General features: G+C 43.0%; 2 protein-coding genes across 3 annotated transcripts in view; one reads left to right on the forward strand and one right to left on the reverse strand.

The window, feature by feature from the left end:
* The window catches only part of LOC134339463 (BTB/POZ domain-containing protein 8-like), a 129,609-nt gene that overhangs the window by 88,626 nt on the left and 16,732 nt on the right, over positions 1-24,251 (reverse strand). The window lies entirely within an intron of this gene.
* The window catches only part of LOC134339465 (CD209 antigen-like protein E), a 34,488-nt gene continuing 26,822 nt past the window's right edge, over positions 16,586-24,251 (forward strand). Inside the window, exons 1-2 of one of the 2 annotated variants that reach the window (XM_063035999.1) lie at positions 16,586-16,740; positions 19,676-19,783. In XM_063035999.1, the coding sequence (XP_062892069.1) occupies positions 16,644-16,740; positions 19,676-19,783 (205 nt within the window). In that variant the 5' untranslated portion in view covers positions 16,586-16,643. The remainder of the gene's footprint in view (positions 16,741-19,675; positions 19,784-24,251) is intronic. The other variant, XM_063036000.1, reaches the window with a different exon arrangement.

Genomic DNA, 24,251 nt, shown 5'->3' on the forward strand with positions numbered 1-24,251 from the left:
GCGGACAGGGAAAGAGATACTGTGATGGGATCCAACTGGATCAGGAGGAGACAGAAGTGTGAGAATTTGCCATTCACTTTGCTAAATTGGAGACTGCCCAGGCATGATGTGAGTTAGGTTCATTTGATTTGCAAAGTCAAGCTCCATTACTGAAAGTGCAAGTAATTGCTGGCAATTAATGAAGTTTGTCTTTGTATAAAAACTTCCCACCAAGGGACAAATCTGTTCTTCCAACTCAACCAACTAAAATGGAGCATCAATTGTGTGCTGTCAACAATCAGGCTGTTGGTTATCTCCTGGACTGCCAGCCTTCTCTGCTCCAGTGGGGCTTCAAACTACAGCCTTTCCACGTACGTAGTTCTACAGACTGACCCCTGCCTTAGACAATCAGAAGCTGAATCAGGTTTAATATCATTAACATAAGTCACAAGGTTTTTTTGCTTTGTGGTAGTAGTACAGTGCAAGAAATTAAAAAATCACAAACAGAAATAACATGCAGCGCAAAAGGGAAGTAGTGAAGTAGTGTTCATGGGTTCAAGGATCATTCAGATATCTGATAGGAGAGGGGCAGAAGCTGTTTCTGAACTACTAAGTGTGGGTCTTCAGGCTCCTGTACCTCCTCCCTGATGGCAGTAATGAGAAGTGGGGAGTTACCTAATGATGGATATCACCTCTTGAGACACGACTTTGGAAGATGTACTCGAAGGTGAGAAGGCTTGTGCACGTGTCTACAACCCTCTGAAGCCTCTTTTGAACCTGTGTATATTGGGGCTTCCATTCTGGTTGGAGGTGCAACCAATCAGAATGCTCTCCACGGTAATCCGTGGAAGTCTCAATGTTCAAAGTTCAAAGTTAAATTTATTATCAAGGTATGTACATGTCACCACGTACAACCCTGAGATTCCTTTTCTGAGGCATACATAACAAATCTATAGAACAGTAACTGTAAACAGGATCAGTGGATAACAAGCTATGCAAATGCAGATATAAATAAATCACAATAAATAATGAGCATGAAATAACAAGGTAAAGAATCCTTAAAGTGAGACCATTGGTTGTGGGAACACCAGAAATAGAAGGAGTGTGATTATCCCCTTTTGTTCCAGAGCCTGATGGTTGAGGGGTAGTAACTGTTCTTGAACCTGGTGGTGCGAGTCCTGAGGCTCCTGTACCTTCTACCTGATGGCAGCAGTGAGAAAAGAGCGTGGCCTGGGCTCACAAATTTTGGGCTAGCAAAATTTGCTAGACGATGGCATATAATAGCTCTGTGCAGGCAGGTTCAGCCAAATGGGCATTACTTTAAAGATGATGGGTATACCCTGTTCCTCAGCACACATAGCCAAGTAACCCATTGATATCCAGGAGTGCTCGGGTGAACAAACTCCGTGCTACATTTCCAACCTCTTTGGTTGTGAAGCACCTCGGATGTGTAGAATCAGGAATCTTTACATCCGGACTGAGAGCTAATATCACTAACGTGTCGACAAAGTAGACAACACTGACTGAGCAGCACACACAGAATGCTGGAGCAGCTGAGCAGGTCAGGCAGCAAACACAGAGAGGAATAAACAGTGGACGTTTCAGGCCGAGTCCCCTCTTCGGGACCGGAAAGGAAGGGAGAAGAAGGAGCACAAACTGGCAGGTGATAGGTGAGGGCAGGGGAGAGAGGGGTTGAAGGGAGAAGCTGGGAGATGATAGTTGAGAAATGTAAAGGCTGAAGAAGAAGGAATCTGATGGGAGAGGAGAGTGGACCACGGGTCAGAGAGTAAGAGGAGAGGCACCAGAGGGAGGTGATGGGCTGACGAGGGGAAGAGAAGGGCTAAGAGGGGATTCAAGTTTCACCTATCATCTGCCAGCTTGTACTCCTACCCCTTTCCCCCAGCATCTTATTCTGGCTTCTTCCCTCTCTCCTTTTCAGTCCTGATGAAGGGTCTCAGCCTGAAACATCAACTGCTTCTTCCTTTCCGTAGATGCTGCTGAGTTCCGCCAGCATCTTGTGAGTATTTCCGTTCCCAGTCTGTGAGACTATGGCTCACAGAGCAGACAGGTACCGTTTCTTCATTTCGTTTTTGTATGAGTACTGCCGACAGTCCGACTGTGCTGGGATCTGCTATTACTTTAGTTGTGCATCTTTATCAAAATAGGCCTGTGTACCTGCTCTTGCTAGCTCTTCATTGAGACCTTTGAATACTTGTCTCTGTTCTTCTCCAAATTTAAACTAGATGTCCTTCCTGGTCAATCGTCTCAGTGGTTCTGACAAAGTTGCAAACTGTGGAATGAATCTGCTGCTGTGGCCAACAAGACCTTGGAAACGGCTCACCTGTGGTGTTTTGTGGTTCTCATCATGCAGTTTTTGGTTAGGAACATGTACAATCACATCATCTGAGATGTTCTGAACTCCTTCGATTCCAGTTGTTATTTCATGCTGGTACTGCTCACTGGCTGATGACGCACCAAATATCAGACTCTTGTACCTATACACCCCTTAATGCACAGCAAATGTGGTTATCTCTCTAGATTCTGCAGTTAGTTCTAGCTGGTGATAGCCCCATTTCAATTCCAGTTCGCCAAACATGGCAGCCCCATTCATACCCTATAGTATCTCACCTACAGTTGGAATGGGATATCTCTCCCTCACAGTTACTTCACTTGCCCCTCTCATGTCTAGCCACATTCTGACGTCCTTGTCGGGTTTTGGTAAGATTACTACCAGGTTAACCCAAGGAGTTTGGCCTTCAACTTTCCCAATGATGTCCACTTTCATTGGCTGCTCAGTTTTTTTCTCAACAGCCTCCCTTAAGTTGTAAGGTGAGTGTCTGAGTTGGCTGTACCACAGGCTTTACCTTTGGATCAATGCACAGACTGATCTGTTTAGTGTTCAGCTTTCCTCCCCCTTCAGACACATTGGGTAATGCAGCTTTAACATCTGTCACTATTGACACATTTTCTCCACTCTTTAACACACCCAGTTTTGTGGCTGTTTCTCTATATTGGAGTAGTTCACCTTTGCCCTTATCATGATGAACTCTGCCTGGTCTGTTCTGAATCCGATACTAATTTCACATTCCAAACACCCCTTTAACCTCCAGTGATGTGCTAGATGAACATGGGAATAGCTTTCTCTTTTGATTAGGAATAATGAATGGCACTTTATCTTCTTGGATTTAAGCTTTTCCCACACATGTTCGACCTGTGTATTACTTCTGGCTCCTGAATCTACTAACATACTCAAATTTACACCCCCTACACTAAAAGTAATTTTCCAGATAACTCTGTCTCCCGAACAACAAATGCAAATTCCTTCTGTTCATCCTCAAAACTGTTCATTTTTTGTGTCTTTATTCCTTTTGACCGGCATATTTTTGCAAAGTGCTCCTTCCTAGTGCATTTTCCACGCGTCTGTCCATGAGCTGGACACTTTGGGTCTCTACCCAGGTGATCTGTGTTTCCACATCTGCAGCATTTCCTTTTATTTGTATTAGTAGATTTTCTTTTCCCCTCTGTATTTTTGCCATGTGTTGTGTCCTCACAGTGTGAAACAGGGTGTACAGACATTGGCTAGCTCCCTTGGAGTGACATGGTTGACAATTGTTCCTCTACTTTTTCACAATGTGCCGCTATTTCCCGTGTGCGGGCAAGCGTTAGGGCCTGCATATTCTCCAGAAGTTTACTCCGCACACAGACTGAGTTACATTTTCCCACGATAGCATCCCTGATTTGATTGTCTTTGTCTATTAGAAACTTTTGCTGCCTGCCAAAGACGGGTAGAGAACTGTTGAACCATCTCACCCTGTTTTTGGGCAAGCCGATGAAAGTGCTGACGGGCACACGTAGAGTTTTGTCCTGGGGAAAGGAGTAAATATTTAGCACATCCACTGCTGCCCCGTAGTCTGTGACTTGTCCTGTGCTTGGTAGTGTTGAGAATATACCCTGTACATCTGGTCCTGCAAGGTGCAAAAGTAGGGCTCTCCATCTTTGTTTTGTATCATCTGTTGCGTTATTGTCCATTATCAGTCCTTTACCGTCGGCATACAGTTCAAATGAGCTGAGCCACCATGTCCATCTTGGACCTAGCATAGCAGGCTCTGTAAAACATTAGAAGTGTTGGATCCTGGATTCTCCATTCTCATGAACCAACGTTAAACTTACTTTCAAAACCCATATCCTCGTCCCCACTGTTGTGCATTTGCAACCTCTCTTGATACTTCATTAGATAGTGCAGATATCATGACTCGAGTCTTCATGTTCTGAACGTGTCCTTATTCTCATTCTCACTTCCATGCTTCCCCACATCACCTGTCGTTCTGTCCCAGACTGATGACATCATCACCATACTTGACAAGAGTCAAGCTACGTGAACTGACCTTACCATTTCAATACATGACACTCTGGATTTCCAGCATCTGCCCAGTCTCTTGTGCTCACCTTTGACTGAGTTTGAAGTAGAGGCTGGTAACCGACCCTGGGGAGGACATGTCTGATCTCAACATTATACGCCATCTGACCTTTTGGAATGGACAATTTATCTTCAAGGTAATGTCATAATCACGCCATCTGCTACAGTGCATCACACTAAGGGTACATTGCCAACTGGCTCATCAAAGCATTCCTAATTTGTGTACGTTTGCCAGCTCTAACAGAATATCTTCCCTGAGAATTTATCACATGACCTCCTGTCCAACCCCTCACCATATCCCCACCCTCCTATGATTGGTTGGCCAGCACATCAAGCTCCATGGCAACCCTCCTTCTCCCAATCAGGAGGAAAATAAAGATATTTTTCATTGACTGATTGGATACCTCCTGATCGTCAGCCAGTTTTTTTTTAAGATATCCTCCAAAAAGAACTTGACAAGTGTTGAAAGAAACTGAGAAATGATGTATCATTTTGTCAGCATCGATGATTCTATTTTTTCATAGATGTGGCAACATATATACCTAACATTATGAATAAAATGCCAGTTATTTTCTTTACATTTCCATGGAAGATTTAAATGCCGTGCTTTTCTTCAGAGCCACTGCTCTTCTGGGGTTTGTCTACCTGTGACTCTTTCCAACAATTATGAGAGAAAAGTTCGAAGTTTAAAGTAAGTTTATTGTCAAAGTACTTATACGTCACCATACACAACCCTGAGATTTGTTTTCTTGCGGGCATTCACAGTAGAACAAAGAAATACAATAGAATCAATAAAAAAGCACACACAAATAAATACCGACAAGCAACCAATGTGCAAAATAAGACAAACTGTGCAAATACAAAAAAAAAACAAATAATAGTAATAACAAATAAATAAACAGTTAGTAAGACTGAGAACATGAGTTGTAGAGTTGTTGAAAGTGAGCCCCATGGGTTGTGGAATCAGTTCAGTGCTGAGGTGAGTGAAGTTGTCCCACGTTGGGTCAGCAACCTGATGAGTAATAACTGTCCCTGAACCTGGTGGTGTGGGACCTGAGGCTCCTGTACCTCCTTCCCTTTGCAGAACACCTAGATTTTAAATGGGGTAGTGGAAGCCACATCTACACTTTTGGGTACAGTTTGTCTGTGCATCGTTTAATTCAAAGATCTGTTGAATCTGTTTTCTGTGCAAAGTTTGTGTTCACTTTCCTTGTTGATCCAATTTCTGAAAAAAAGTGGATGATGCTGGTCGATGCTGTGGTCCTCCCAGAGTCCAAAGACATACTGGTTGGTAGGTTAATTGTAAATTGTCCCATGACTAGGCTCAGATTAAACTGGGGGGCTTGCAGAGCCAAAAGGGCCTATTCCATGCTGCATCGCGATAAATCAATAAATAATAGCATTGCTGTGTCCCTCAGTGGCACGACCTGAAGATTGACAGGTTGATATAAAATGTGAGGTGCATGTTTACGTGAGACAGTATAATGTTACTGGTACTGTTATAATATAAGTACGTGAAGCAACAGCAGTTCAAAAATCAAAGTTCAAAAGTTCAAAGTAAATTTTATTCTTTAGAGTACATACATGTCACCACACACAAACCTGAGATTCTTTTCCAGCAGGCAGATTCAGCAAATCTATAGAATAGTAACTACAACAGGATCAATGAACGGTCAACCAGAGTGCAGAAGATAACAGACTGTGCACATGTAAATATGAATAAACAGGAAGAGCATGAGATATTGAGTTCTTAAAGTGAGATCACTGGATGTGGGAACATCTCAATAATGGGGCAAGTGAGTGTAGTTATCCCCTTCTGTTCAAGAGCTTGATGGTTGAGGGGTAGTAACTTTTCTTGAACCTAGTGGTGCAAGTTCTGAGGCTCCTGTACCTTCTTCCTGGTGACAGCAGTGAGAAAAGAGCATTGCCTGGGGAGTGGGGATCTCTGATGATGGATGCTGCTTTTCTATGACAGCATTTCATGTCAATGCGCTCAACGGCTGGGCCAAATCCGCTACATTTTCTCAGGTTTTCCGTTCAAAGGCATTGGTTTTTCTATACTAGGCCGTGACTGGTGATGAAAAGTGAACGGTGCAGATTGACAATGTGTCCGTGAGTTCTGTGCCTTGGCTTTTAAGATGGAAGTTTGCTGCAAATGAAAAGGTTCAAGGCAGTTATTGCATGAGGAAATGTTCAGCGGAGTGTTGACACCAAACCCTGCTAACAATCAGTTTGCCACACATAAAAAAGATGACATCTTACTGTGAAGGTGGAACAAAGACTCCAGAACTTTCCACTGGTCCATCCACCCTGTATCGTTCAGATATTGCAACCTCCATGCTCACTCGCTTATTTCTACAGCTTCTCCGGATGGAGTGCCTCACTTTTAAAGTCCGAAGTTTAAAGTATGTGTATGTCACCTTGAGATTTATTTCTTGCAGGCATTCACAGTAGAACAAAGAAATACAATAGTTCTAAGTTCAAAGTGGGTGCATTTGTTATCAAAGGACATATATGTGCATCATCGAGACAGCAATTCATTGGACCCCTGAAGGCAAAGGAAACGTGGGAGACCAAAGGCAACTTGGTGCCCTACCGTAGAGTCGGAAGTAATTTGGTATGGCAATGGAAACCAGACTGGTAGCGCTGAAGATGAGGAAATTGGGTTACAAACAGAGAGAATGTGTAGTGAGACTCCAAGCAAGGTGAGGCTGATGATAGGGAAACATTGCAGTCAACAGGATGAGTTACAATGTAAAAGGCAGACCAAATCAGAAAGGGTAAATACAGGAGTAAAGGCATTATATTTGTATGCACACAGTACACGGAATAAGGTCGATGAACTTGCAGCACAGTTACAGATCGGCATGTATGATATGATGTTGTAAGCGGTACAGAATCATGGCTGAAGGAAGATTGTAGCTGGGAGCTTAATGTCCAAGGATACACATTGTATCAAAAAGACAGGCAGGAAGGTAAAGGGGATGGGGTGGCTCTGTTGGTAAAAAAAAAATGAAATTCAATCTTTAGAAAGAGGTAACAGGATCGGAAGGTATTGAATCGTTGTTGATAGAGCAAAGGAACTGCAAGGGTAAAAAGACCCTGATGGAGTTGTATACAGACCCCCAAACAGTAGTAGGGATGTGGTCTACAAGTTACAACGGGAGATAGAAAATGCATGCCAAAAGGGCAATGTTACAATAATCATGGGGGATTTCAATATGCAGGTAGATTGAGAAAATCAGGTTAGCGCAGGATTCAAAGAGGGGGAGTTTCTAGGGTGCCGACGAGATGGCTTTTTAGAGCAGCTCATTGTTGAGCCCACCAGGGGACAAGCTATTCTGGATTGAGTGTTGTGCAATGAACCGGAGTTGATCAGAGACCTTAAGGTAAAAGAACCCTTTGGGGCAAGCAATCATAATATGATCGAATTCACCCTGAAATTTAAGATGGAGAAGCTAAACTCAGATGTGTCAGTATTAGAGTGGAGAAAAGGAAATTACAGAGGCATGAGAGAGGAGTTGCTGGAATTGATTGGAAAAGAACACTGGTAGAGATGATGGCTGGAATTTCTGGAAGCAATTTGGAAGGCACAGGATATATGCATTCCAAAGAAGAGGAAGTATTCTGAAGGCAAGATGACACAACCATGGCCGACAAGGGAAGTCAAAGCCAACATAAAAACCAAAGGGAGGGCCGTACTCCTCCTCCCAGCTTACAAACAGAAACTGAAGCGGGAGGTCATGGTGTCAAAAGTAGTGTTGCATTGGACGGAGGAAACGGATGAGGTCCTCCGTGACTGCTTTGAATCGGTGGACTGGTTAGTATTCAAGGACTCGGCAGCCAACCTCGATGAGTATGCCTCAGCTGTCACGGACTTTATTTGGAAATGCACAGAGGACTGTGTGTCTCTCAAGACGATCCGGGTATTCCTTAACCGGAAACCTTGGATGAATTATGAGGTCAAGTACCTTTTAAAGTCTAGTGCTGCGGCTTTTAGGTCCTGGGATACCAGTCGCTACACGGAATCCAGGTGTGAACTCCGGAAAGCCATTAAGGGTGCCAAGAGGCAATATCGAGCCAAGTTGGAAGCTCAGGCTAACCAGAGAGATGCCAGTAGACTATGGCAGGGTCTAAATGAGATCACTGGGTGCAAAGAAAAGGCTGGGAATATCAATAACTGTGGCGCTTCTCTTCCTGACGAACTTAGTATATTCTACACAAGATTCAAACAGAACAGGAGCGTCCCGCTCCCTCCGGATGAACCAGACCTGGTGGCATCGAGATTCATCGTCACCGAGGAGGACGTTAGAAGGGCCTTCCTGAAGATAAATCCAAGGAAGGCGACAGGCCCAGATGGCGTCCCGGCACAGTTTCTCCGGAACTGTGCAAGCGAGCTAGCTGGAGTGTTTGCTGACATCTTCAACTGCTCCTTGCTTCAGTCTAAGATCCCCTCATGTTTTAAGAAGGTAACGATAATCCCAGTGCTGAAGAAGAGCAAGATGGCATTCCTGAATGACTATCAACCTGTGGCTCTGACACATTAAATGCTATGAAGTGCTTCGAGAGATTGGTTATGGCACACATCAACCACAGCCTACCGGTCAACCTCAACACTTTGCGATTCGCCTACCGGAGCAACAGGTCAACGGCAGATGCCATCTCTCTGGCCCTACATTCCCCCTTAGAACACCTGGAGAATAAAGACACATACGTAAGGCTCATTTTCATTGACTACAGCTCTGCCTTTAATACCATCATTCCAAATAAACTGATTCCTAAGATCCGGAACCTGGGCCTTAGCACTCAGATCCGCAGCTGGATCTTCAACTTCCTCACAGACAGGACCCAGGCTGTAAAAATAGGGGACAAGCTCTCTTCTACAATCACTCTGAGCACCGGTGCCCCACAAGGCTGTGTACTCAGCCCCCTGCTGTACTCACTGTACACCCATGATTGTGTAGCCAAGTTTCCATCGAACTCAATATATAGGTTTGCTGATGACACAACAATTGTAGGCCGTATCTTGGGTAATGATGAGTTTGAGTACAGAAAGGAAAGTAAGAACCTGGTAGCATGGTGCGAAGACAATAACCTATCCCTCAATGTCAGCAAGACGAAGGAAATGGTTGTTGACATCAGAAGGAGTAGCGGACCGCACGACCCAATTTACATCGATGGTGCACAAGTGGAACAGGTCAAAAGCTTTAAGTTCCTCAGGGTCAATATCACAAATGACCTGACTTGGTCCAACCAAGCAGAGTCCATTGCCAAGAAGGCCCCCAGCGCCTTTACTTCCTGAGAAAACTAAAGAAATTTGGCCTGTCCCCTAAAACCCTCACTAATTTTTATAGATGCACCGTAAAAGGCATTCTTCTAGGGTGCATCACAACCTGGTATGGAAGTTGTCCTGTCCAAGACCGGAAGAAACTGCAGAAGATCGTGAACACGGCGCAGCACATCACACAAACCAATCTTCCGTCCTTGGACTCACTTTACACCGCATGCTGTCGGAGCAGTGCTGCCAGGATAATCAAGGACACGACCCACCCAGCCAACACACTTTTCATTCCTCTTCCCTCCGGGAGAAGGCTCAGGAGCTTGAAGACTCGTACGGCCAGATTTGGGAACAGCTTCTTTCCAACTGTGATAAGACTGCTGAACGGATCCTGACCCGGATCTGGGCCATACCCTCCAACCATCCGGACCTACCTCTCGGTTTTTTTGAACTACATTACTTTACATTTTTCTATTTTCTATTTATGATTTATAATTTAAAATTTTAATATTTACTAATTTTTACTATTTTTGATATTTAATATTTGTAATCCAGGGAGCAGGAAGCGCAGAATCAAATATCGCCGTGATGATTTACGTTCTAGTATCAATTGTTTGGCGACAATAAAGTATAAAGTATGAAGTATAATAGAGCAAATATTAGTAGGAAGTTAGAGGATTGAGAAGCTTTTAAATACCAACAGAAGGCAACTAATAAGTCATTAAGAATGGAAAGATGGAATATGAAAGTAAGCTAGCTAATAATATTAACGAGGATACCAAAAGTTTCTTCAGATACATGAAGTGTAAGAGAGAAGTGAGAGTGGATATTGTACTGCTGAAAAACAACGCTGGAGAGGTAGTAATGCGGGACCATGAAATGGTGGATGAAATGAATAAGTATTTTTTATCGGTCTTCATGGTGGAAGACACTAGCAGCATGGTGGAAGTTCCAGGTGTCAGGGGTCATGAAGTGTGTGAAGTTAACATAACTAGAGAGAAGATTCTTAGGAAACTGAAAAGTCTGAAGGTAGATAAGTCACCTGCACCAGATGGTGTACACCCCAGAGTTCTGAAAGAGGTGGCTGAAGAGATCGTGGAGACAATAGTAATGATCTTTCAGAAATTACTAGATTCTGGAATGGTTCCAGAAGACAAATATTATTCCACTCTCCAAGAAGGGAGAGAGGCGAAGAAAGGAAACTATGGGCCAGTTAGTCTGATCTCAGTGGTTGGAAAGATGTTGGGGTTGATTATTAAGGATGAGATCTCAGGGTACTTGGAGGCACATGATAAAATAAGGTGTAGTCAGCATGGTTTCCTCAAGGGAAAATCTTGCCCGACAAATATTTTGGAATTCTTTGAAGAAATAACAAGCAGGATAGACAAAGGAGAATGGGTTGATGTTGTATACTTGGATTTTGACAAGAAGCCACACACGAAGCTGCTTAGCAAGCTATGAGCTCATGGTATTCAAGGAAAGATTCTAGCATGGATAAAGCAGTAGCTGATTGGCAGGAGGCAGAGATTGGGAATAAAGGGAGCATTTTCTGGTTGGCTGTCGTTGACTAGTGCTGTTCCACAGAGGTCTGTTTTGGGACTGATTCCTTTTACATACTATGTCAATAATCTGACCGATGGAATTGATGGTTTTGTTGACGATGGGTGGAGGGGCAGGTAGTTTTGTGGAAGTCGAGAGGCTGAAGAAAGACCCGGACAGATTAGGAGAACGGGCAAAGAAATGGCAAGTGGAATATAGTGTCACAAAGTGTATGGTCAAGCACTTTGGAAGAAGAAATGAAAGGGTTAACTATTTTCTAAATGGAGAGAAAACACAAAAAACCCAATGTGCAAAGGGACTTGGGAGTCCTTGCGTAGGATTCTCTAAAGGTTAATTTGCAGTTTGAATCTGTGGTGAGGAAAGCAAATGCAATGTTAGCATTCATTTCAAGAGGACAAGAACATAAAAGCAAGGATGTAATGTCGGGACTTTATGAAACACTGGTATGGCCTCACTTGGAGTTTTGTGAGCAGTTTTGGGTCCCTTATCTTAGAAAGAATGTGTTGCCACTGGAGAGGTTTCAAAGGAATTTCACAAAAATGATTCCAGAATTGAATGGTTTATCATATGAAGAACATTTGATGGCTCTGGGCCTGTGTTCACAGGAATTCAGAAGAATGAGAGGTGACCTTATTGATACCTATCGTACGGTCAAAGGCCTTGATAGAGTGGAGGTGGAGAGGATGTTTCCTATGGTGGGAGTGTCTAAGACCAGAGGACACAGCCTTAGAATAGCAAGGCTTTCTTTTAGAATGGAGATAAGGAGAAATTTCTTTAGCCACAGAGTGGTGAATCTGTGGAATTCCTTGCCACAGGCATATGTGGAGGCCAAGGCTTTATGTATATCTAGGGCAGAGGTAGGTAGATTCTTGATTGATCAGGGCATGATAGGGAGAAGGCAGGAGATTGAGGCTAAGAGCAAAGTTGGATCAGACATGACAAAATGGCGGAGGAGACCCAATTGGCCTAATTCTGCTCCTTATGGTCTTCCGGTGTTATGGTCTAAATGAAGACACTGAACCACACCTGGGGCACAATGGAGAAGAAGGCCAAGGACAGAGAGAAATGGAGAACCTTCATTGCTGCCCAAAACACCAGCAGTGAAAGGCAGAAACTAAGCAACTAACCACATAGATCTCACCATACTCAACCCTGAGATTCATTTTCTTGCAAGCATACTCAATAAATCCAATAACCATAATAGAATCAATGAAAAATCTCACCAACCGAGTGGACAACCAGTGTGCAAAAGACAACAAACTGCAAATACAAAATAAAGAAAGGAAAGAAATAGTAATAATAAATAAGTAGACAGATAGACAGACAAACAAACAAACAAATAAATAAATAAAAAGATAACACGAGATGAAGACTCCTTGAAAGTAAGTCCATAGGTTGTGGGAACGATTGAGTGATGTTGAGTGAAATTATCCTCTCTGGTTTGAAAGCCTGAAAGCCTGGGGGGTAATAACTGTTCCTGAATCTGATAGTGTAGGACCTGAGGCTCTCTTTGCAGAATTCCGAGATTTACAATGGGGTGATGAAAGCCATATCTATATTCTTGTCTGTGCAAACCACTGAATCTTGAGTTCACTTCCTGTTGATCCAATTTCTGAAAAAAGTGGACGACGCTGCAAAAACTGGAGTTCCTCTTTCGAAGAGAAATTTCATCCAAAAATAAAAACACCTGGAGGGATGTTAATGAAAAACTAGAAGGAGGCAGAAAGGACAAATGCCTGCTTCAAGACATATAATGAGAAACAGCAAAGCATTTTATTATACCAACAGGTGAAAACAGGGGTGGTAGAAAAACAATGAGGTTCCAGTTCAAGTACAAGTGTATTGTCATTCTACTGTCACACGTATACAACTAAACAAAACATCGTTCCTCTGGAGTCAAGGTCAAAACACAATACATACAGTCACACACAGCACATATAGTTACAATCCAGCCCATACTGTCACAAAATTGGGGTTGAACAGTAGCATAGTGGTTAGCACAAGACACCTCAAGCCATGGTAGTACAAAACCAGAAGGGAAGCACCAAAAGGGGTTTACTTAAGTAAATAAATAGTACTGAGAACATGAGTCGAAGCGTGTTTGTAAGTGAATGCACAGGTTGTGGAATCAGTTCAGTGTCGGGGTGGATGAAGTTGCCCACATTATTTGAGGAGCCTGATGGTTGAACTGTTCCTCAGCCTGATGGTGTCAGACCTTAGGCTCCTGTACTTCCTTCCTGAAGATAGCAGTGAGACGGGAGCATGACCTGGTTGGTGGAGTCCTTGATGATAGGTGATACTTTCTTGTGGCAGTGCTCTTTGTAGATGTGATCAGTGGTGGAGATGGCTTTGTTTGTGATGAACTGGCCTGTATCCATCAATTTTTGCAGGCTTGCCTGTTCTTGGGCATTGCTGTTTCCATACCAGGCCATGATGCAACCAGTCAGAATACTCCCCACTGTGGATCTATAGAAGTTCAATGGAGTTCCCAAGTTTTGACCTGTCCTCCATTACTCCTTGTCCTTGGACTTGGAAGTACTGGGTATTATTTCTGTCATATGAAAATGTTGTAAGCTTCTAAGCTTAGTGATGGAATAACAATAGATTTCAAAAGATTGGTGGAATGGGCGAATACATGGCAAATGAAAATTTATTCTCAAGAGGAAGAAGCGTATGCTTATCTTGCACTCTGATCTACAATTTATTGCCTGAAAGAATAATGGATGGAGACTTGATTGCCACTTTTGGAAGGGAACAGGAAACACATGGACAACATACGAACAGCTGCAGGAACTCAGCAGATCAGGCTGCATCCGTGGAGGGGAATAAACGGTCGATGTTTCAGGCCGAGACACTTCATCAGGATTGAAAAGGAAGGTGGGGGTGGGGAGCCAGAATAAAAAGGTGGTGAGAGGGGAAGGAGGACTATCTAGAAGATGATGAGTGAAGCCAGTGAAAAGGGGAAAGAGGAGGGAGACTTTAAAACAAAATTGGAAATTATTAGAAAAGAGACAGAAAATGGAACTAACAGGATTGTTCATATAGGAAGCCAGTAAATTGCATGGTGGGCTAATAGGTTGCCTTTCATACAGTAACAATTCTTGTAGAATAAGGCAGCAAGCAGATTCAAACAGCAAACAGCAAACCTGTTGTATCAACTGTTGCATTGTGACTGCAGTTGCGAAATGCCCAGTGACCAATGGTGACATTTTGCAGAAAGCTCACTAGATTACTAGATACTCTCATTGATATACTTCTTCTGAACTGCAATCACTGCAATCTGAAATTTCCCTTTAAGGATGTCGCTTTGAGCTAACTATACAATCTGGTGCTTTTGCCATACCCTGGAAGATTCAGCAAGCTAGACTCTTGAGAGCTAGGGTAGCCATCGCTGAGCATGGATGCTGTGTCAAGGCCAGATGACAGAAGACGAATTCTGTGGTCAGCTCTATTACTCCACACCGATTAAAGCATCAAGCAAGATTAAAAACATAAAGGACAAGAGCGGAAAACGAAGAAGTGTTCAGCACCACCTGCCTGTATTTGACTAGTCTCCCTTTCTTCTCGTGTCTAGCATTGGGCAGGAGGTGCAGAGGGAGGGGGTTGAGGATCTGTTGCTATTGTCGCTGTCTTTTTTCTGCAGGGAGAGGGTCAGGGTTTGTATTGTTGCCATTTTTCTCTGTAGGGAGGGGTGGGTGATTCTAGGGTCAGTGAGTTTTGTTTCTTTTACTTTTTAATGGGTATTTCATGGCTATCTGGAGAAGACAAATATCAGAGATGATTTGTACATGCATGCTTTGGCAATAAAATGAACTTTGAACCTTGAACTGCAAAATCTCTTGTTTTTGTGAGGTCGAGAGTCAATCTTATCAAACTAGGGACCATTCAATAGTCTTATAACAGTAGCTGTTCTTGAGTTTGACTCCAGACCCCATGAAATCTCATGGCATCAAGTCTAACACGGACAAGGAAACCTCATCCTGATGATCACATCTCTTCCCTCAGCTGGTAAATCAGTGGTCCTTCTCTCTGAGTTCCAAGAACACTGAAAGGAGCAAAGTGACATAACATATCTTGGACGGGAAAGTTCAATATGTGTAAAAGAACCTATGGCTATGAGATAAAGTGTTACGTTTACGGCTTGTACCAATAAACATAAAGTCACTGCTGTCTCAGGGTTCTTGTGATCTAAGTTCAATTCTGATTAATTAATTTATTTATTTATTGAGATACAGGGAAGAAAAGACCATTCTGGTTCTTTGAGCTGTGCAGCCCAGCAATCCCCTGATTTAATCCGAACCTAATCACAGGATAATTTACAATGACCAATTAACCTACCAACAGTCTTTGGACTGTGAGAGGAAGCAGCGGGAGGAAACCCATGCGGTCACGGGGAGAACGTACAAACTCCTTACAGGCAGTGATGGGAATTGAACCCAGATCACTGGTACCGTAATGCGTTGTGCTAACCACTACACTACCACTCCGGTGCTGAATGAGTTTCTGTCACTGCGTGGGTTTCTTCCAGTTTCCTCCCACATCCTATGGACTGTCAGGTCAGTAGGTTACCATACCTTATCCTTAGCGTAGGTGAGTGACAGGAGAATCATTGTGGAGTTAATGGGGATGTGATGGAGAATAGGTTACGTGGGAAAATATGGATTAATGAGATTGATGGTATAGATTCAATAGGCAGAGTGTACTCTTTAATGTCAGTAAAAGAAAAGCTGGTTTTGCAGAGCCACAGAGTCTTAGACAGATTCGACCCATCAAGTCTGCACTGACCACCAGGTTACATCTACCGCTGTCAACTCATTTGCCTACCAGAGGTATTTCCTTTGATCAACCCATTTCTTCCCCCCCCCAACACATCTTTTCTCCCACTAAAAACTAACTTATTTTCTTTCTTTCCCGTTGCTTTGAAAGGTTGTGGGACTGAAATGTTAATGGTTTCACTATCTCGCTTCCAAAAAGTCTCTGTTTTCATTTCAGATTTTCAGAATCTGCAGCTTTCTTGACTTTTCAGCGCTCCTATTACTGTTTTCTTAAAGTGTCGTAGGACATCCTGTGAGAGGGATGAGAGATACTTTAGAAATACTAAACCTTCTTACTGAGAGGGGTTCTATTTAGTGAAAACGCCTGCTGACAAGGAGCCAAATCACTGGCCTTAACTGACATATTTTCTTAACTCTTAAGGATCTAAGTCTTTTATAATGCCACTTGTTCCCAAGTGCTGAAGCTAGCAGAATTGTCCATGTTGCAATACAGTTTAATTTTCATATAAAGGGGAAATTGAGGTGTGATGCAAGCAGAAGTGGTTTTCTCCACTGCAGTCAGCGCAGACAAAAGAACTCCATAAATTAATTTCCATTCAGTGTTCGAGGAATTAGTTCAGGTCCTCCCGACAGTATGTCTGAGCAGAACCTGTATGAAAACAGTGAATACCAGCTCAAAGAGTACCAGCAGAGAACAACAAATGGACAGAAGCCTGTTGAAGATGGTGCAGGTACTTGGGGATTACGGGGAAGGCAAACCTTACCAAGTTTGATAAGTTCGACACTCATAATACGGCATGTAATAATATGTTTAATAAGGTGCCACACCATGAAGTGTGAAGTGACAGATTGTGGACAGGAATAATCAGATAAGATAGGCCAAGTGGTGCCGTTTTCAAAGGGATGCAGGAACCTGCGACTAAATAGTTGAAGTACTTCAGCAGAGAGTAGTTATTAAATGTGATGTTGGTCTTATACAAATAGAGTAGAAAAACAAGGAGGTTAAATTAAGCAAGAAGCTGGAGTGATAGTTACTTGAGAGATTGAAGGCTCAAAATCAGAATCAGGTTTAACATCATTGGCATATGTCATGAAATTTAGTGCTTTGCGGATATAGATATATACATATCTATACTTACTGTAATTCAGTTTTTTTATTATTATGTATTACACCAAATACATGCAAGGACACCAAATTTCATGACATATGCCAATGATACTACATATATATACTATATGAGTGCCTATAAAATCTATCACCCTTGGAAGTTTTCATGTTATACTGTTTTACTGAATCACAGTGGATTTAATTTGGCATTTTTTGACATTGATCAACAGAGAAGAATCTTTCGTATCAAAGTGAAAACAGATCTCTATAAAGTGATCTAAATTAATTACAAATTTAAAACACAAAATAATTGATTGCATAAGTATTCACCCCCTTTAATAAGACACACCAATTCATCACTGGTGCAGCCAATTGGTTTTAGAAGTCACATAATTAGTTAAATGGAGACCTGTGTGCAGTCAAGGTGTTTCAATTGATTCTAGTAAAAATACACCTGTATCTGGAAGGTCCAACTGCTGGTGAGTCAGTATCCTGGCAAAACTACACCAGGAAGATGAAAGAACACTCCAGGCAACTCCGCAAAAAGGTTATTGAAAAGCACAAGTCAGGAGATGGACACAAGAAAATTTCCAAGTCAGTAAATACCCCTTGGAGTACAGTTCAGTCATTCCTCAAGAAATGGAAAGAATATGGTACAGCTGTAAATCGCCTAGAGCAGGTCATCCTTTAAATCTGACGGTGATGGAAGCAAGCAGGTAAGGAACACGCAAGGAGGTTCCCAAACAGACACGTGAATATACAGTCTGGATGCAGATAGGTGTTTAATTACTCATTTAGTTGGTTCAGCACTGGCTGACGGTGAGGATTTTTAATGATAAATGTTGCCATTGTGAGACAGTGCCATATATATACTGCTGATGTTGGGGAAAGAAAGAATAGAAAGATCAGCTGTGGGGTTCGCTGTGTGTATATCAAAATGTGTCTCTTTTTTTTTTGTCAAATCTGCAATGATTGTGCAATGCAGCCCACAAGTACCAGCACACTTCTGGAACCAACACGTCATGGTCACAAGTGTGGCGTGATGTGCCATGAGTCACTGCTGTCTGCAGTATTTACTTACTTATTGAGATCCAGCACACAGTATGCCCTCCTGGCCCTCTGAACCACACCACCCCCAAACCCTACATTCAATACCAGCCGAATCTACAATTTACAATGACTGATTAACCTACCAACTGGTACGTTTTTGGACTGTGGGGGGAAACCGGAGCACCCGGAGGAAACCCACGCGGTCACGGGGAGAACGTACAAACTCCTCAGGTCGCAGCAGGAAGTGAACCTGGGTCGCTGGTACTGTAAAGTGTTGTGCTAACTATTACACGTTTGATTTGCCGTAAGCAGCCAGTCAGGAACCAGGGGCATGTACCTAACACAATGCAAGGAGGCTGTGAGGAATAATGTTAACATAGAAATGAGGAATACCTGGTATTTTAGTTTTCTGGTATCGGTAGTTGCTTTCTAAAGAAATTTTGATTTACTGTAACATTCTAACTAAGTACTCACGACTGCAAAGAGGGTGAAAATTGTCAATGAGAACTGTCAGTCTAGAGTGGTGTAGTTTGCCTGTTCTCTCCATCTTGCCCGTTGTTGTCTATCTCTGATTCCAAAGAATTGAGGCTCCATGACCTTCACATGCACCTGGAGACCCCAGACAGTCCTTCCAGGTGACGCAACAGTTCGCTGCCGAATCTGTTGGGGTCATCTATTGTATCCGGTGCTCCCGACGCGGCCTCCTCTACATTGGTGAGACCTGTCGGAAATTGGGGGGGCTGCTTCGTCGAGCCCCTATGATGCACCCTCTGCCACAAGCTGGGCTTCCCGGTGGCTGCATATCTTAATTCCCATTCCCATTCCGACGTGTCGATCCACGGCCTCTTCCCATGCCAGGATGAGGCCACTCGCAGGGTGGAGGAGTAACATCTTGCATTCTGTCTGGGTGCCCTCCAATCTGATGGCAAGAATATCGACTTCTCCTTCTGGTAAACAAATTCCAACACCCCCCACCAACCCCGCTCCTTTATTCCTCACTCACTCTGACCTTTCGCTTCTTCTCACCAGCCTATCACTTCCCCCTGGGTCCCCTCTTCCTTCCCTTCTCTATTGTCCATTCTCCTCGCCTATCAGATTCTTTCTTCTCCAGCCCTTGACCCTTCCTACCCACCTGGCTTCACCTATCACCTCCTAACTAGCCTCCTTCCCCTTCCCCACTTTTTTATTCTGCCACCTTCCTGCTTCCTTCTCAGTCCTAAAGAAGGTTCTCAGCCCCAAACGTCGACTGTTTGTTCATTTCCACAGATGCTGCCTGGCCTGTTGAGTTCCTTCAGCATTTTGTGTGTGCTGCTTGAGTGTGGGCAGGCGAACGGCAGAACAGGAAGAGAGCTGATGTGGACGTGGGCAGGACAGGTTGCAGGGAGATTTAGTGGGATTGGTCTGTGAGCAGACAGAATCTCAGCGGGCTGAATGGCACCCTTCTCTGTTGTCTGGAGATAGAGAATTGCAGGTACTTTAACTCTAATGAGATTGTCTACTGTTTTTAGCAGGGACCAGCATTGCCAAGAAAAAGAAGGTGCAGCAGATTATCTTTGGTCTCCTGGTTTTATCTCTCCTCTTCTCCCTGTTGTGTCTTATCATAGGCACTGTGAAAAGTAAGTACTATACAGTCAGAATAAGTACTCTATGTTGTGTACTTAATATTTCAGTAGTGCTTGAGTAGTCTTGTATAATTATCTATTGATTAAGTATTTTTGTCTGTTTAAATAATTCAATACGGGTTATATGTATAAATACATGAATCACATATGTCATCATGCTAGCATGTGATACATGCAAGCATCGCTTCAAGTAAACTCAAATTCAAGGTTATATCATTCAACAAACGTGAATGAAGCCAAACTAAACAATGTTTCTCTGGGGCCAAGGCGTAAAACGTACCCAACACATTCAAAATAGTGAGCAAAAAATACAGTCATGCAAAAAAAAACATGGATATAGCCCAAGTCCCTGAGCAACATGTTCTACAAATTGATGGTGCAGTTCCAGGCATTGCACAGACACTGCAAATTTGATGTTAGACCAGCCATTTCGGACTCTCATGTCTTCCTTTTGAATTAGTTTAATATTTTTTGAATTTACAAAACATAACACTATAGTGTACTACAGCACAGAAACAGACCCTTCGGCCCATTTAGTCAGTGCCAAACTATTAATCTGCCTACACCCATCAACCTGCACCAAGACCATATCCCTCCTGTCCATGTATCTATCCAAACTTTTCTTCAATGTTCAAAGTGAACCTGCATCCTTCATTTCAGCTGGCAGCTTGTTCCACACTCTCACCACCTTCTGAGTGAAGAAGTTTTCCCTCATGTTCCCCTTAAACTTCCCTCCCTTCACCCTAAGCCATGACCTCTGGTTGTAGTCCCACCCAACCTCAGTGGAAAAAGCCTGCTTGCAATTACCCAATCTATACCCCTCATAATTTTGTATGCCTCTATCAAATTTCTCATTCTCCTACATTCTAAAGAATACAGTCCTAACCTATTCAATCTTTCCTCAGAACTCAGGCTGTCCAGACCTGGCGACATCTCTGTAAATTTTCTCTGTGCTCTTTCAATCTTGTTTACATCTTTCCCGTAGGTAGATGGCCAAAACAGCACACAATACTCTAAATTAGGCCTCACCAACGTCTTATACAACTTAAACATAACATCCCATCTCCTGTACCTAATAAATTGATTTATAAAGGTCAATGTGCTAAAAGCTTTCTTTATGACCATATCTTTCTGTGATGCCACTTTCAATGTGTTATGCACCTGTATTCCCAGATCCCTTTGTTCTACCACAGTCCTCAGTGCTCCACCGTTCACTCTGCAAGACCTACCCTGGTTGGTCCTACGGAAGTACAATACTCGCACTGGTCTGCATTAAATTCCAGCTGCCTTTTTCCAGCCCATTTTTCCAGCTGATGCAGATCCCTCTGGAAGCCATGGTAGCCTTCCCTGCTGTCCACTACACCCCAATCTTGGTGTCATCTACAAATTTGCTGATCCAGTTAACCACATTATCATCCAGATCATTGATGTAGATGACAAACGACGATGGACCCGGCACCGAATCCTCTGGCACAACACAAGTCACTTGCCTTTAGTCAGAGAGACAACCATCTACTACCACTCTCTGGCTTCTCCCACAAAGCCAATATCTAATCCAATTTACGATCTCATCCTGAATGCTGAGCAACTGACCCTTCTTGACCAACCTCCCATGTGGGACCTTGTCAAATGCCTTGCTAAAGTCCATGCAGATAACATCCACTGCCTTGCCTTCATCCACTTTCCTGGTAGCTTCCTTAAAAAATCTCTGGAAGATTACCATAGAAACCATAGAAACTACAGCACAGAAACAGGCCCTTTGGTCCTTCTTGGCTGTGCCAAACCATTTTCTGCCTAGTCCCACTGACCTGCACATGGACCATAACCCTCCATACACCTCCCATCCATGTATCTGTCCAATTTATTCTTAAATGTAAAAAAAGAACCCGCATTTACCACCTCGTCTGGCAGCTCATTCCATACTCCCACCACTCTCTGTGTGAAGAAGCCCCCACTAATGTTCCCTTTAAACTTATCCCCCCTCACCCTTAACCCATGTCCTCTGGTTTTTTTCTCCCCTTGCCTCAGTGGAAAAAGCCTGCTTGCATTCACTCTATCTATACCCATCATAATTTTATATACCTCTATCAAATCTCCCCTCATTCTTCTACGCTCCAGGGAATAAAACCCTAACCTATTCAACCTTTCTCTGTAACTGAGTTTCTCAAGTCCCGGCAACATCCTTGCAAACCTTCTCTGCACTCTTTCAACCTTATTTATATCCTTCCTGTAATTTGGTGACCAAAACTGAACACAATACTCCAGATTCGGCCTCACCAATGCCTTATACAACCTCATCATAACATTCCAGCTCTTATACTCAATACTTCGATTAATAAAGGCCAATGTACCAAAAGCTCTCTTTACGACCCTATCTACCTGTGACGACACTTTCAGGGAATTTTGTATCTGTATTCCCAGATCCCTCTGTTCCACTGCACTCCTCAGTGCCTTACTATTAACCCTGTATGTTCTACGTTGGTTTGTCCTTCCAACGTGCAATACCTCACACTTGTCAGTATTAAACTCCATCTGCCATTTTTCAGCCCATTTTTCCAGCTGGTCCAAATCCCTCTGCAGGCTCTGAAAACCTTCCTCACTGTCCACTACACCTCCAATCTTTGTATCATCAGCAAACTTGCTGATCCAATTTACCACATTATCATCCAGATCATTGATATAGATGACAAATAACAATGGACCCACCACTGATCCCTGTGGCACACCACTAGTCACAGGCCTCCACTCAGAGAAGCAATTCTCTACCACCATTCTCTGGCTTCTTCCATCGAGCCAATGTCTAATCCAATTTACCACCTCTCCATGTATACCTAGCGACTGAATTTTCCTAACTAACCTCCCATGCGGGACCTTGTCAAAGGCCTTACTGAAGTCCACGTAAACAATATCCACTGCCTTCCCTTCATCCACTTTCCTGGTAACCTCCTCGAAAAACTCCAACAGATTGGTCAAACATGACCTACCACACACAAAGCCATGTTGACTCTCCTTAATAAGCCCCTATCTATCCAAATGCTTGTAGATTCTGTCTCTTAGTACTCCCTCCAATAGCTTACCTACTACTGATGTTAAACTCACCGGCCTATAATTTCCCGGATTACTTTTCGATCCTTCTTTAAACAACGGAACAACATGAGCCACTCTCCAATCCTCCGGCACTTCACCTGTAGACAGCGACATTTTAAATATTTCTAAATATTCTAGACTTAACCTATCATGCACTAAGCCATGTTGACTCGCCTTAATCAGTCTATTCTATCCAAATACTTGTGTATATCAAGTCTCTAAGAATACCTTCCAATAACTTTCCCACAACTGATGTCAGATTCTCCATCCTATAATTTCCTGGTTTATTTTTAGAGCCTTTTTTAAAAAAAAGCAATGGAAAAACATTGGCTATCCTCCAATGCTCCCCTGTCACTGAGGATAATTTAAATATCTCTGCTATGGCCCTGGCAATTTTGGCACTTGCTTCCCTCAGGGTCCGAGGGAACACCTTGTCAGGTCCTGGGATTTTTCCACTCTGATTTGCCTCGGGATAGCAAACATTTCCTCCTCTGTAATCTGTGCAGGATCCACGAAGTTGATGCTACTTTGCCTCACTTCTATAGGTTCTGCGTTTGTCTCCTGAGTAAATTCAGATGCAAAGAATTTATTTAAGATTTTCCCCATCTGTCTTGGCACATGGATTATCATTCTGGTCTTCCGGCTGACCAATTTTGTCCCTTGTAATCCATTTACACTTAACATATCTGTAGAGTCCCTTAGAACCTTGTCTGCTAGAGCAATTTCATGCCGCCTTTTAGCCTACCTGATTTCTTTCTTAAGTGTTCTCTTGCATTTCATATACTCCATAAGCACCTCATTGCCTATACTTGGTGCGCGCTTCCTTTTTCTTAACCAGGGCCTCAGTATCTCTTGAAAACCAAGGTTCCCTCCACTTGTTATCTTTACCTTTTATTCTGACAGGCACGTACAAATTTTGTACTCTCAAAATTTCATTTTTTGAAGGCCTCCCACTTTCCAAGTACACTGTTGCTAGAAAACAGCCTGTCCCAATCCACACTTGCCAGACCATTTCTGATACCATCAAAATCGGCCTTTCTCTAATTGAGAATCACAACCTGCAGACCAGACCTATCTTTGTGCATATTTACTTTGAAACTAATGACATTGCAGTCACTGGATGTAAAATATTCCCCTACACAAACTTCTGACACCTGCCCTGTCTCATTCCCTATTAGCAGATCCAGCATCGTGCGCTCTCTCATTGGGACTTCTGTGTACTGACGAAGGAAACTTTCCTGGACACATCTGGAAAACCCTATCCCATTGTCCTTTGACAGTATGGCATTCCAACAATATGTGGAAAGTTAAAATCACCTACTATAACAATCTATGTTTTTTATCTATGTCTACGATCTCTTACAAATCTGTTCCT

The sequence above is a fragment of the Mobula hypostoma genome, chromosome 29 (assembly GCF_963921235.1).
Source record: "Mobula hypostoma chromosome 29, sMobHyp1.1, whole genome shotgun sequence".
In the NCBI taxonomy this organism is placed as follows: Eukaryota; Metazoa; Chordata; class Chondrichthyes; order Myliobatiformes; family Myliobatidae; genus Mobula; species Mobula hypostoma.